The sequence below is a fragment of the Eublepharis macularius genome, chromosome 12 (genome assembly GCF_028583425.1).
Source record: "Eublepharis macularius isolate TG4126 chromosome 12, MPM_Emac_v1.0, whole genome shotgun sequence".
Lineage (NCBI taxonomy): Eukaryota > Metazoa > Chordata > Lepidosauria > Squamata > Eublepharidae > Eublepharis > Eublepharis macularius.
In genome coordinates this window covers 37,033,661-37,045,430 of record NC_072801.1, presented here as the reverse complement: position 1 = coordinate 37,045,430, position 11,770 = coordinate 37,033,661, and the positions used below count along the sequence as shown (strand labels likewise).

The window sequence follows — 11,770 nt, the reverse complement described above, 5'->3', positions numbered from 1 at the left end:
ACAAAATCTAGAAGAGGACATAGGGAGGATTGTAAGAAGATTCAAGACACATGGGGGGAGGGTGGAATGGCACAAGAGTTATGAACAGTAATTCAGGTGGTGCTGAGGAGAAGGGATCCTGAAATCTCAATGGAAAGAAGAGGAAGGATGTGTGGATCCTTCCACACATAGGCGGGGAAAGCCAGAACCAGAGAAGGAAAAGACAGCCTTTTGTGGAACCTTTTTGAGCCAATGGACACTATGGGAATTTTGAGAAAGGGCAGAGGGCACTGCCACAAAATGGCTGTAATGGAAAGGAAATTACAAAACGTTGGGAGGTTCCAAGCCAAAACTCCTTCTGTGATGGAGGCATCTGTTTTCTAGTGGGTGCTCCATGAAATGGCTGCCTTAAGGGACACAAATAACCACAAAATATTGGAAGATTCCAAGGCAATTGCCACTCTGTGATGGAGACAGGTACACAGGGGATCACTTCCTTATAGAGTTACCAATTTCCCGCTAGGGTTGCCAACTCTGGCTTTGGAAATTCCTGGAGATTTGGGTGGTGGAGCCTGGGGGGTAGAGTTTGGGAAGGGGACTGACCTCAGCAAGATATAATGCCACAGAGTCCACCCTCGAAAGCAGTCATTTTCTTCAGGGGAATTAATCTCTGTAGTTTCTAGATAAATTGCCATTCCAGATCTCCAGGCCCCACTTGGAGATTGGCAAGCCTATCTCCTGCTCATGTTAACCGCTAGCACTCTAGCAGTCAACAGGAGAAAAAAGAAATTAAAAAACGGCATCAGCACGTCACCATTTATTGTTATTTCCAGAAAAAAATTCAGGCATGATGTTGCGTCACTTTAGGAATCAGCATTGTTTTACCAGTTTCTGGTGATTCCTAGAACAGTGTGATACTCCTTCTGATTTTTCCCAGAAATACATGTAACACCATCACCAGACAGCTCCTCCCCACATCCTTAGAACTGCCAATTTGCATTTGGGAAATACCTGGATATTTGAGGATGGAGGCTAGGCAGGGTGGCATTTGGGGAGGGGAGGGACCTCAGCAGGGTATAATGTCATACAGTCCACCCTCCAAAGTAGCCATTTTCCCCAAGGAAACTGTGTTCTGGAGATCAGTTGTAATTCCAGGCAATCTCCAGGTCCCACCTCGAAGGTGGCAACCCTAAATCTCACTTAGCACACATTGGTTGCTTGCATACAGTGATGATTTCCCCTTGTATAATTGCTGCCATAGCAAATGCAATTGCATTTGCAGCAGTAGCACAACATCCATGCAGAAAGATCCTATGTACCTTCCTTGAAAATCCTCTTGCAGCTGCCATTCTCTACCCACTGGCATTTTTTAAAAAATCTCGTATTTCCTATATTGGTTTATGAGGTGGGGAGAATGGCAGCCACAGGGAACTGACAGTAGCAAAATGATGCCAGTGTGACCAGATTTAAAAACATGGAGCTTTCCATCCACATCACATGCACATATGCCTGGAACTGAGATCTTTGAGGAACAATCAGATCAAAGTAAGTCTGAGAAAATCAAAGCAAATTAGAGGAAACTAAAGGAAAACGGATCAAGGGAGACTTCCTGTGGATGCTCCAGGGAAAAAATAATGCTCCAGTTTGAGAGCCAGGAAAAACAGAACATCCATGTGGAAGACACTGTGATCTCAGTATAAAAATGGCCTTTCTGCTGAGGAGGAGAAACCCCTCATCTGGCAGCTTTCCAGTACCACTGAAAGGCTGGATTTTAAAAATGTAACTAAAGCAAGATTGCCATGTTTATTTTTTAATTCTACTTCAGGTACTTAAAAATTGTAATCCAACTCTTCCATTTAGGAGAAACGCGGGCTACAAATGTTTCAAATAAAATACATAATCTTCACAATCATTTTATAAAGTTAAGCCTGTCAGATGAAATTGTGAGAGGTTTAAGAGCTTGCCCTAATGAACAGGGGTGGTGATTTTACCATAGGCAGATCCTAGAGCAAGCATAAGGAGCGGTTTGCCTCCGGTGAACAGGGACGTTTGTGTGTGTAGCTGATCTGGGAGGCTCAGGTTCAAATCCCCCTAGCCATGCCACTCACTTTCCCTCAGCCTAACCTACATTATAAACCGGTTGTGAGGATAAACTGGGGAAAGGGAAGCCAAGCTGGGCCGGATAAATAAGTACATCACGTATGAGAGATGGTGAGGAAGACGTTGAGGTGCCTATTATGGAAATGTCACAGATTCATGGGGGGGGGGGGACAGATGAGGTAATTTCCCCTCCTCCACATGGCTTAGGGCGCGTTGTTTACACTTATGGCAACTGCAGGGAGGGAATGAACGGGGCTCAAGCTCTCCCCGGAGGCTGAGCTTCTCAATAAGATTCTGTAGAGGGCGCCAAAGCTTTTCTGCTTGGACGGAAAGGATACGGCGGGAAACCTGGAAACCGACCTTTGTCCAAAAGCCCGCGCGCCTAAAAACCGGAAGTCTTTCACTTACTCCCCATCGCCACGTGACGTGGAATGTACCGGAAATCCATCTCCGCTCCGGACGCGGCTCTCGACCTAGCGGAGGCCAGAGAATAAGGCGTTGGCGGAGGAACTGACTGGAAGGGGGCGCGATGAGCGACGGCTCCGGAGAGCCCGCCGGGGAGACTCCGCCCGAGGCCGGAGGAGGGGTCCGGATCGTGGTGGAGTACTGGTGAGAGAGAGAGGCAGGTTGTGGGCGTGGTCGCTGACAGCTAAAACAGACCCCGCCCACCCCTTGCAATCTTCGCCTACCTTTTCATTCCGCAGTTTCTTTTTCCTGGCCCTGCCCACTTAGTATAGACCCCGCCCTCGTGTTGTTGTAAGTTCATGCAGCCCGCTTTCTTACCACCGTTCTTCTCTCAGTCGGTGCTTTGTATTATTTATTAAGCAATGGGTACTCTGATTTCATCAGAACTCAGAAGCTAAGCAGGATCGGCCTTGGTTAGTAATGGGATGGGAGACCTCCAACGAAGACCGGGGTTGCAGAGGCAGGCAATGGCAAACCACCTCTGTTAGTTTTTCCCCATGAAAACCTCACCAGGAGTCGCCATAAATTGAGGGCGCTCTATAACACACATTCATAAATACAATTGATAATGGTCACATTTTTTTCTGTTAATATGGGAAGGTAACAATTAAGTCCACACATAACTGATAATGGTGTTTATTGATAGTTGTTAATTTAACACATTTATATTAAATAATTATTTTTATTTGGTTCATATATTGTTAATTTATTATGATACACCATCAGTGATGTGTACTGTGGTTTATAGAGCATCACTGCTGCTCTCAGTCTTAAAAGAGTTTTGCAAAATGCGAATTGCAGCAGTAGGGCTGATAGGTTGTTGAGATCCAATGTGGTGTATTTATTTTAATGTATTTTTAAAACATTTTTCCAGTTCCACTCCCACCACAAGGCAGTTTCCAATTCTGCGTACAAAACAATCACATTCTGTTAAAACAACATAAACATGTGAGAGCCATTCCAAGGCCCAGGGCAGCTTGCAGCAAGGCATGCTTGCCACTCATTATCCAAGTCTTGCAAAACACCCTTGCCTAGAGAGCCAAGCTGGTGGCAAGTAACACAGAAATGGTATGTTCAGAGGCAAGTTCTCTGAATAGGATTTCGCTTATGGGAAGGTGCTCTTGGGACTGTTCCAGAGAGATGGGGCAGTGGCCAAAAAGGCCCAGCACCAGGCTGTGGAATGCTGGACGTTCTTGAGTAGCAAGCAAGAGCTGTCAGGATTGGAGCCTTCTTGGTGCATGGGTTCATGCATGGGGAGTTGGACCTTCAGACACGCAGGTCCCAAGTCATGAAGGGCTTTAGTGGTCCAGCTCCTTGTACGGAGACAGGAAACTAATGAGCAACCAGTGAAGCGGCTAGAAAACCAGATGCTGCATTTTGCACTAATTGAAGTTCCCACGCTCCCGTGAACAGGAACCTCTTGTAGCACACCTGGGTTGGCGTAGCTGAGGAAGATAGCTTACGAGCAAGACGTAATTTGAAGATGGAAGTCTTAGTAAGTCTGGCAGTTCAGTTCTCCAGGTCGTAGAACACCTCCAAGCTCTTCACATGGTCTGCAAGGGATAAACTTATCTGCCTTGTGGGTTGGATCCAAACTAAATTATCCATGAGTAGCGTGGAACTTTCCTCCCTGTCACTGCCTCCTGCTGATTCCCATGAAATGCTGCTCCTGGGGTACCTGAGGAATTATATTGTAGCAGAAAAGGAGAATCAATTAGAATTGCTGGTCTAGTCCGGTTCCAGCCTTGTGTCTTTTTCTCAATTTGTACAGCCATAAAGTTCCACATGAAATCAAAAAACAATATCCCCTTTGTATCCTTGAGAAAGGCAGTCTATAAATGTTGTGAAATAAATAAGTTAACTAAATCCCGAGTCGGCAGATTATTCCCATCAGCCTTGCTTAACCACCTTCACTTCTGTCTTGTCTGGAGTATTTCAGCATATTTTCCCTTGGTCACTGAACCACCACATCTAGGCACTGGTTTGAGGCAGTTTATATTTCAATTACCTTCCGTCATGGAATTCAAGATGGGATACTCCAAATTCCCAGGCATCAAGATGCTGGCCACATCCAGAGCAGTTAACCTACCTCAAAGGTTGTCGTGAAGATAAAATGGGGGAGGGAGAATGATGCATGCCTCCTTGAGCTCCTTGGAGGATGGGCAGGGTTATGCACTTTCCATGCACGTACACAGTAAGATACTAAACAAGTGCAGAATTTATTTGCACACGGGCACTGGCCCCACTACATGGGGGGCTGTGTCTGATGGTGGGTGTTTGGGCCAGCCATGAAGACAATCCCATATGAACATGTGTTTTGGTTATGCCTCTTCAAAAAGGAAGGTGTAAACATCAGCCATGTGTGAACAGCATACACTGTGTACTTGCATTTGTCCTGCACGGTTTCCCAATTCTGATGTAAACTCCCTTCTTTAACTAGCTTCCATTTTATACACTGCCTGCATTTTTCTTCCCTGAAAAGCTTACTACAAAGTATCTCAAAGTATATATAGCCTATTGTTTTGGAATGTACATTGATACTGTTGGATATATTGTTTCACTATATATCCACTTTATATACTTTGAGATACTTTGTAGTACGTTTTTTACAGTGCTTGTGCTTTTTTTTTTGCTGATCTTACCGTGTTTCTCTCTTGTTTTTTGCATTTTTCTTCCCAGCAAGCCCTGTGGCTTTGAGTCCGCCTATCTGGAGCTGGCGAGTGCAGTCAAAGAAGAGTATCCTGATGTGGAGATCGAATCCCGACTTGGAGGGACAGGTATGGTCCCAGGATGCTTCTGCATGGAGACTTGGAGTTCTTAGTAAGACCTTGTTCGTAGCATGAGGCTGTTCACGCTGCAGCTCACAGAGTGTTGCTGCAACACTAACACATGAGAGCTGAATCATCAAGCATTTAATATGCTGGAAACCCTCAGAAGCATGCTAGAGGTACAGAAATTTTAGGGTCTAGTTAACAGTGCGGAGACCCTGGGGAGTGTTCCACAGGCACTTAGTTCCTGAGGGGCACTGGCAAGTGAAGCTTCACTGTTCACAGGTGTGAGCTGAGAATATAACTAGAACAAGCCTGACATTTCCTCGTGGCTGCACTTTGTGGGGGAAGGTGAGTCGTGAGGAGGTTTGTCTCTTTTTCCTGATCTTTTCTTTGACAAGTGTTCCCGAGGACCCAGCTTGACAACTGGTGCTAACGAGACCCCCTCTAGGTGCTGACAGGGTTAGGTGGGGTCTAGTGTTTGGGTTAGAAACCAAGAAGTCAGGTGGCATCCCCTATATGGTGGGACTTGGCTCACTTCAGGCAGCACAGCTCAGTGGGTTGGTTCCCTGGATTCATTCTGCAAGGCAGAGGTGCTTTTCTTCCGGTGCATGGAGCTTCCTCGGTGCAGAAGCTCCTTGTGCTGTTGGGAAAGTACGTCCCCTGGTGGAACAGATCTACCAGCTGAACACAATCTGTTTCTGCTCATGGCACTTTGATGGCATGAGCTGATACCTGGACAGGGATAGTTTTGCTTTGGTATTAATGGGGGGGGGCGGGGAGAAGCGAGGGTTGACTTTAGACGTTCTTGGTCCCTTCCACATTACTCTTTCAGGTACATTTCTAGTGTCTGTTTGTTTTCCCTCCTTACAGGAGCTTTTGAGATCGAGATAAATGGCCAGCTGGTCTTCTCCAAACTTGAGAATGGAGGATTCCCTTATGAGAAAGATGTGAGTTGTCCCCTGACCCCTAGATGTCCCTTGTGTTGCTTGCTTTCCAGGGAAGCTTGAATGGAAACAGTCTCACTGATAGCCACCTGTTTCCAAGCAGCTAGCAGTTGCTCTTTCCTCAAAGGGGTTTCATTACCCAGACAGCTGCATCTTCCCATGCTGATCAGAGGGAACTGGCAGCCTGCATCCTCTCCACATGTAATTCTGTAAGAATTCTTTTAAAAATCATTGTGCAAGTTTCTAGTGCTCTTCATCGCAGGAGTTACAGAATCATCCAAGTCAGAGCGTTATACATGGCATATCAGCTCATTTTTTAAAAAAATTGTATTTGATGGATTTAAAGGCGGATGATTAAATTTCAGTAAACTTGCAAGTTACTACTACTTCAGTATAAATTCCAAAAATGCAACCTCATTAATCTCCTGCAGCCCAAATAACAAGTCTCTTGCATCACTTTAAAGACAAACACATTTATGGTGTCAGAGCCCAACTGAATGCATTGCCTGCATTCCTAGTTACAAAAGACTTCTGTTTACAGGGTTGTAGTTGGGAGAATAAAGGTACATGTGAAAAGAATACTTTAATTTTTAATGTATTAAACTTGTAGATAGTTTCAGGTGGGTAGCCATGTTGAAGAGCAAGAGTCTGGTAGCACCATAATGACCAACAAGCTTTCCATGGTATAAGTTGCAAGAGTCTAATCTGCCTTTGTTAGGTATCTGAAGAAGGGAGCTCTGACTCTTGAAAGCTTATACCCTGGAAATCTTATTGGTCTCTAAGATGCTGCTGGACTCGAATCTAAGCTATGTAGTTTCCCCGTATGGTATCTCTTTGCAATAACTAATTTCTCAGGGTACTTGATGAAACTATTCTCATTCAGTAGTACAGACAAGCCCTCAGCCTGTCCTGGAAGCATTCACATCTCTCGGTTTTCTCTCTCCCACCTCTTCAGCTCATTGAAGCCATCCGAAGGGCCAGCAACGGTGAGCCACTCGAGAAGATCACTAAGAGCCGCCCGCCATGCATCATTCTTTAGCCTTACCTTCTCCATTTCCCATCTTTCAGTTTCCCCCTCCTCCTTTCACCCTGCCCCAGCTTACCTCTAGCTGTCCTTTTCCTCTGCCTCCAGAATTAATGACCTTACTAGGTGGGGCTACAGGAGCAGGGTCAAGATATTTTTGGTTGCTAATGTCCAGAGAGCCCTGTAAGCGAGAACCACAGGAGGGGATTTGGCAGGGGGGAGAGGGGGCAACAGAGTCCTTGCAAAACATGTTGAGTAAGGCTTTCACCTTCAAGGAAGTCTCCCTTGGCACTCATTTTTAAGGAGCAGGGCAGGACTTAAGAGGGGACCATCCCATGAGGACTTTGCAAGCCCCAAGCACAAAGAGGGTGAGGCTGAGGTTTTGGGTTTTTTTAACCATGCCTGGCTGGGACTGAAGGACAGTCTTACTTTTTGGAACTTACCACCCATTAATATTCCCCCTTTATCGTTCTGAAGCAACAGTTAAACACCTGCCTAACTCTTGGGTGTAGTTCATCAAGCATTTAGATCCACGTTAAAGAATTCTTTTTTAAAAAAATTGGATTGATCATCTCTCCCCACCCCCCCGGTCCACTTATCTTAGGCTGGAATTAAGTGCCCAGAGGGTGCCCCACATCTTTTCCTGGGTCAAATTTCTGCAATGCCAAATCTGTGCCATTTCTCAAACTCTGCAAGCAGCAACTGTTAAGGGCGGGGTGGGGGTGGGGGAGAGATGAGATTCTCGGCATCGCATCACACATTTTTTTATATGACCTCATCTCACGACCAGTTTGTGACTGTAAAGCGTAGTTCCTCTTTTGCCCCTCCCTCCTGCTTCTAGACGCCTCTGTTTTTAGCACCCAATTTTCACCTCTTTATCTGCCACCCTCAGAGTGCTAAGAGGCCGGGTCTCAGCAGTGCTGCTAACTGTGATTAACACACAGATGCCTTGGTGAGGATTGAGGAGGAAGAGTCGATACTGCTTCTTGCTGTCTAATTTATGTGTTGAGAATGTTGACAAATCCAATATATATATTGTATTAAAAAGGACAAAGAAAAAGTTAAATGGTTGTGGTAAATAGTGTGAGGGAAAGGGATAGAATGAGGAAAGTTTCAGTTGGTACTGTGGAAGTAGTTGGGAGGGGGACCAGGCGCTGTCCCGGATTTCCAGAGTGGGATGCAGCCCATTTTCTCAAGGTTCAAGGCCTGCTCTGGAATGAATTCAAGATTCTATCGCAAAAGGAAAACAGTCCATTTAAGAACACCTGGTTAGTTTTTCTTATTTCTATCCAAATCACAGTGATGCGATTGAGGCAGCCTTGCTTCTTTTTCAGCAGAAGGATTTTACGCCTGCGGCAGGCTCATCTCATCCATAGTCCTATTAAAGGATTTATGAGTGCAAAAAGAAGTGAAATGGCTTCTGGGGAGTAATCGTCATGGTCTAAAACTCAAGAGGAAGGAGGTGGGCTTCCACTTCCTACACGATTCCCATGCTGCAGGGGCACTGTACCCACAAGGAGACTGGTTGATCTTTGAAGGGTTGTGTTTGTTTTGCAAAAGGTGGGACAGAGCCACACTGCTGTGGTTGACCATGCCCGAAGTTTGACATTGCACAATGTGCACCCCAGGCCTAGTGAGTGTAGCATTTAGGTTCTGCTTGGGTTCAACTACTCCTGGAGCTGGAGAGGGGCTATGGTTTTGTGGTAGACGACCTGCATGCAGAAGATCCCAGGTTCAGTCCCTGGCTCCTCCAGTGTAATAGATCAGGTGATGCAAAAGACCTTTGACTCCAGAGAGCTGCTGCCAGTCAGAGTAGACAGTCCTGACCTTGATAGACCAAGGGCCTGACTCAGTTGAAAGCAGTTCATGTAAGCATTGGTGTAGAGTTGGGGCTCAGTGGTACAGCATCTGCTCTGTCTGCTGAAGGTTTGGAGTTCGGTTTCTGACATCTCCAATTAAAAGTATTAGGTAGTAGTGGATAAGAGTGAAGCAAGCTAATGCCAATTAGAGAAGAATGACCTCAGTGGACCATGGTTGGATTTAGGCTAAATCAGATTCATATAGTCCAACCTAGTACAGGCCATCAACTATATTTTACTGGGATACCATCCATAGAACCTACCTCTGCGGTATGCTCATTTTTCAACAGCTCTCCATTCCCAAGTGGCTGCTACAATCACCTTAGTTATGGTGCCTTGCTGACAATTTTTTTTCATCATCCCCTCCTTGCCAGTGCAAAAGTTGGCTGTGGAAAGGAAGACAACTGGAAAAACTTGGGCAAACGGTATGTGTCGGGCAGTTTAAGTCTGCTGAGTCAGGTGGCACCAACCCTTGCCACTTCTCCATAGTCCTCTCCCTGAGGTAATCTCTGACTTTTTGCTAGTGAAGTTCCGTTTGACTGTCAGGTGAGGCGGCTCACAGGGATACCTGGAAACAGCTCTTGCCTGGTGTTGCGGGGGCAACAGGAAGCGCTCTAGCACACATTACATGAGCCACAGTGGAATGGTATATACCACATTCTCCTGTTTCATCAGGACGGGTATGCAAAGCATCATTATCACATGGTGTTTGTATTCGGATCAGCTGTCTGGCTCAGGGTGTGACCGTAATTGGAAGGGCGGGGCTGAATCATGTCTTGACTAGAGGTGCCAGGCACAGGGCTTTGACTTAGAGCTTCAGGGTCTAGCTTCCTGCTTGGGGGCTCCAGGGGATGCAGTTAAATCCAAAAGTGGGGAGCCAGCTGGTTTTCTTCTTGCTTCCCTACAGTACATCATGGCACATTTTTGCTCCACCTGGAGTTTCCCCAGCTTTTCTCTCCTCTTTCTCAAATCCACTTTGATGCAAAGTCTGGATGGCTACTGAGCAAGTAGGAAAGTTCAGATTTTCCCAGTCCTGCTTATGCCACACGCTGTATCCCCTGCCCTTTGGCAGCCCTCCCCAACCCTGAGCTTTTTTTAAAAAAAAGGCAGTTGAATATTATTAGACCAATCTGTGTATCGGGTCCTCTGCAGTAACGGCTTTTGTTTTTTAAAAAAGTTGTCTCTAGCCTTGTTCGTTGCTGAGATAAAAGGGAGAGGCATATCACAGCAACTGAAGGGGCTAGAGATGTACTTTTAAAAAAAATGAACGTGGGGAATTCAGAGATCCTGATATGCAAGACTGTTAAAATGATATAACGATTCTCAATTTGTTTTTGTTTTTTTAAATCCTGAGAAAGTCATAGTGATGTGAGGGCAAGGGGTGACTACTGCCACGGGGACCGGGATGAAGAAACCTGCCCTCTGGAAGCCCATTGTCCACACACTGTATCAGCTGATGCAGCAGTACCAGGGAAGCCCCACTGGCTGGTCCACATGTGGAAAACAGCAGTAAGATCAGACTTCCAGAACCTTTCCGGGAAAGAGGCATGAAAAGGAATGCTTTGCCATTCCGGCACATGGATATTCCAAAACTCAGCGGCCCTTGCTCTGGAAACAGACCGCTCCCTGTTGGAGAGCCCCTACCTCCCTGCATAGAGGACACCAGGAATTAACTGAAATAGCATCCAAAGCAAACTTCTCACCTTCCTGTGTTGCTTCATTTGCCTCAGTAAGAGTTCTGCCAGAGATCATCTCAGAGGTTTGGGCACCTGCCGCCATTAACAGCACCCAGCATTTGTAAATCAGAGTCTCACCTTGGCTGAGAAGGGTCACCTCCAGTCTCCTCAGGCAGCCTGAGTCTGGGCTACGTGGTGGATCCACTGCTTGCGAGATGCTCGCGTTACTCCCCTTGGAGGAGGTGGGATCCAGCCAAAAGTGTCCCTCCACCAAAAATTACTTAAGCCAAGTGGTAGAAAATGAAAACCAATGTATCGATATCAAATATACAAATACTTGTGATTTTGTTGTATACCATCCACAGTAGATTACCTTGGATATACCAAAAAACACAGGTTTGGAAACAAAGGGTTTCAGAGAGAGGGTGGGGGTGAAAAGGGTGGGCAGAAATAGATAACTCATCCCTCTCTCCCCCTCTTGATTGGTGGATTGCAGGGTTTCAACCTCCCTCTTGTGCGAGTCAAGGACTTTCTTCAGGAGGTGCCTAGGATGGCATGTTTAGTACGTCTGTCTTAAAGCTATCGCCCATCATCAGTTCCAGTAATCAAGCCAGTCAGCTAATCTGCTTTGCACAATAAAAACGTAACATTTCCCTCACTTCATTTATTTCTTCAAAATTCTGCTTGGTGAGGAGGAAGGGGGTGGTGAGTAGTGGCTTTGCACAAGGCCAGCAACTTCACGGTCCCACAGCACCATCACCTCAAAGATACACGAAGATCAGTGCAAGGGGAGTGCCGTGGGAAAGCAGGACAGGAGGTTCCTGACCACACAAGCCTTTAGGGCCCATCGTAAAATGCTCCAAGTGGAATGAGACAAGTTGACTGCCTTTCTCCCCTTAGCAGCCCAGAGCCTGTGGAAACCCCAAACGGCTATCCCACAAATTAAGAAGCA

General features: G+C 46.1%; 1 protein-coding gene across 5 annotated transcripts; it reads left to right on the top strand.

Annotated features, from left to right (window-relative positions):
* The first annotated feature begins 2,496 nt into the window (after positions 1-2,496).
* On the top strand, positions 2,497-11,476 carry MIEN1 (migration and invasion enhancer 1). 5 transcript variants are annotated; one of them, XR_008598015.1, is made up of 6 exons: positions 2,497-2,688; positions 5,224-5,321; positions 6,186-6,262; positions 7,215-7,245; positions 9,517-9,644; positions 10,501-11,476. XR_008598015.1 is itself a non-coding variant. In XM_054995248.1 (5 exons), the coding sequence occupies exons 1-5, from the start codon at positions 2,609-2,611 to the stop codon at positions 10,512-10,514; spliced, it is 300 nt and encodes a 99-aa protein (XP_054851223.1). In that variant the 5' UTR covers positions 2,497-2,608; the 3' UTR covers positions 10,515-11,476. The 5 variants fall into 5 exon arrangements, 3 of the variants coding, with proteins under 3 accessions (XP_054851223.1, XP_054851221.1, XP_054851222.1); XR_008598014.1 differs by having other exon boundaries at positions 10,497-11,476; XM_054995248.1 differs by lacking the exon at positions 9,517-9,644.
* Positions 11,477-11,770: the final 294 nt, after the last annotated feature.

What these genes read in the sequence shown, in the direction of transcription:
- MIEN1 (XM_054995246.1), top strand. Translation starts at nt 2,609, where the DNA reads ATGAGCGACGGCTCCGGAGAGCCCGCCGGGGAGACTCCGCCCGAGGCC. An exon ending in GATTCCCTTATGAGAAAGAT is followed by an intron (nt 6,263 to 7,214) that starts GTGAGTTGTCCC and finishes CCACCTCTTCAG; the next exon opens with CTCATTGAAGCCATCCGAAG. An exon ending in CATCCGAAGGGCCAGCAACG is followed by an intron (nt 7,246 to 9,516) that starts GTGAGCCACTCG and finishes CCTCCTTGCCAG; the next exon opens with TGCAAAAGTTGGCTGTGGAA.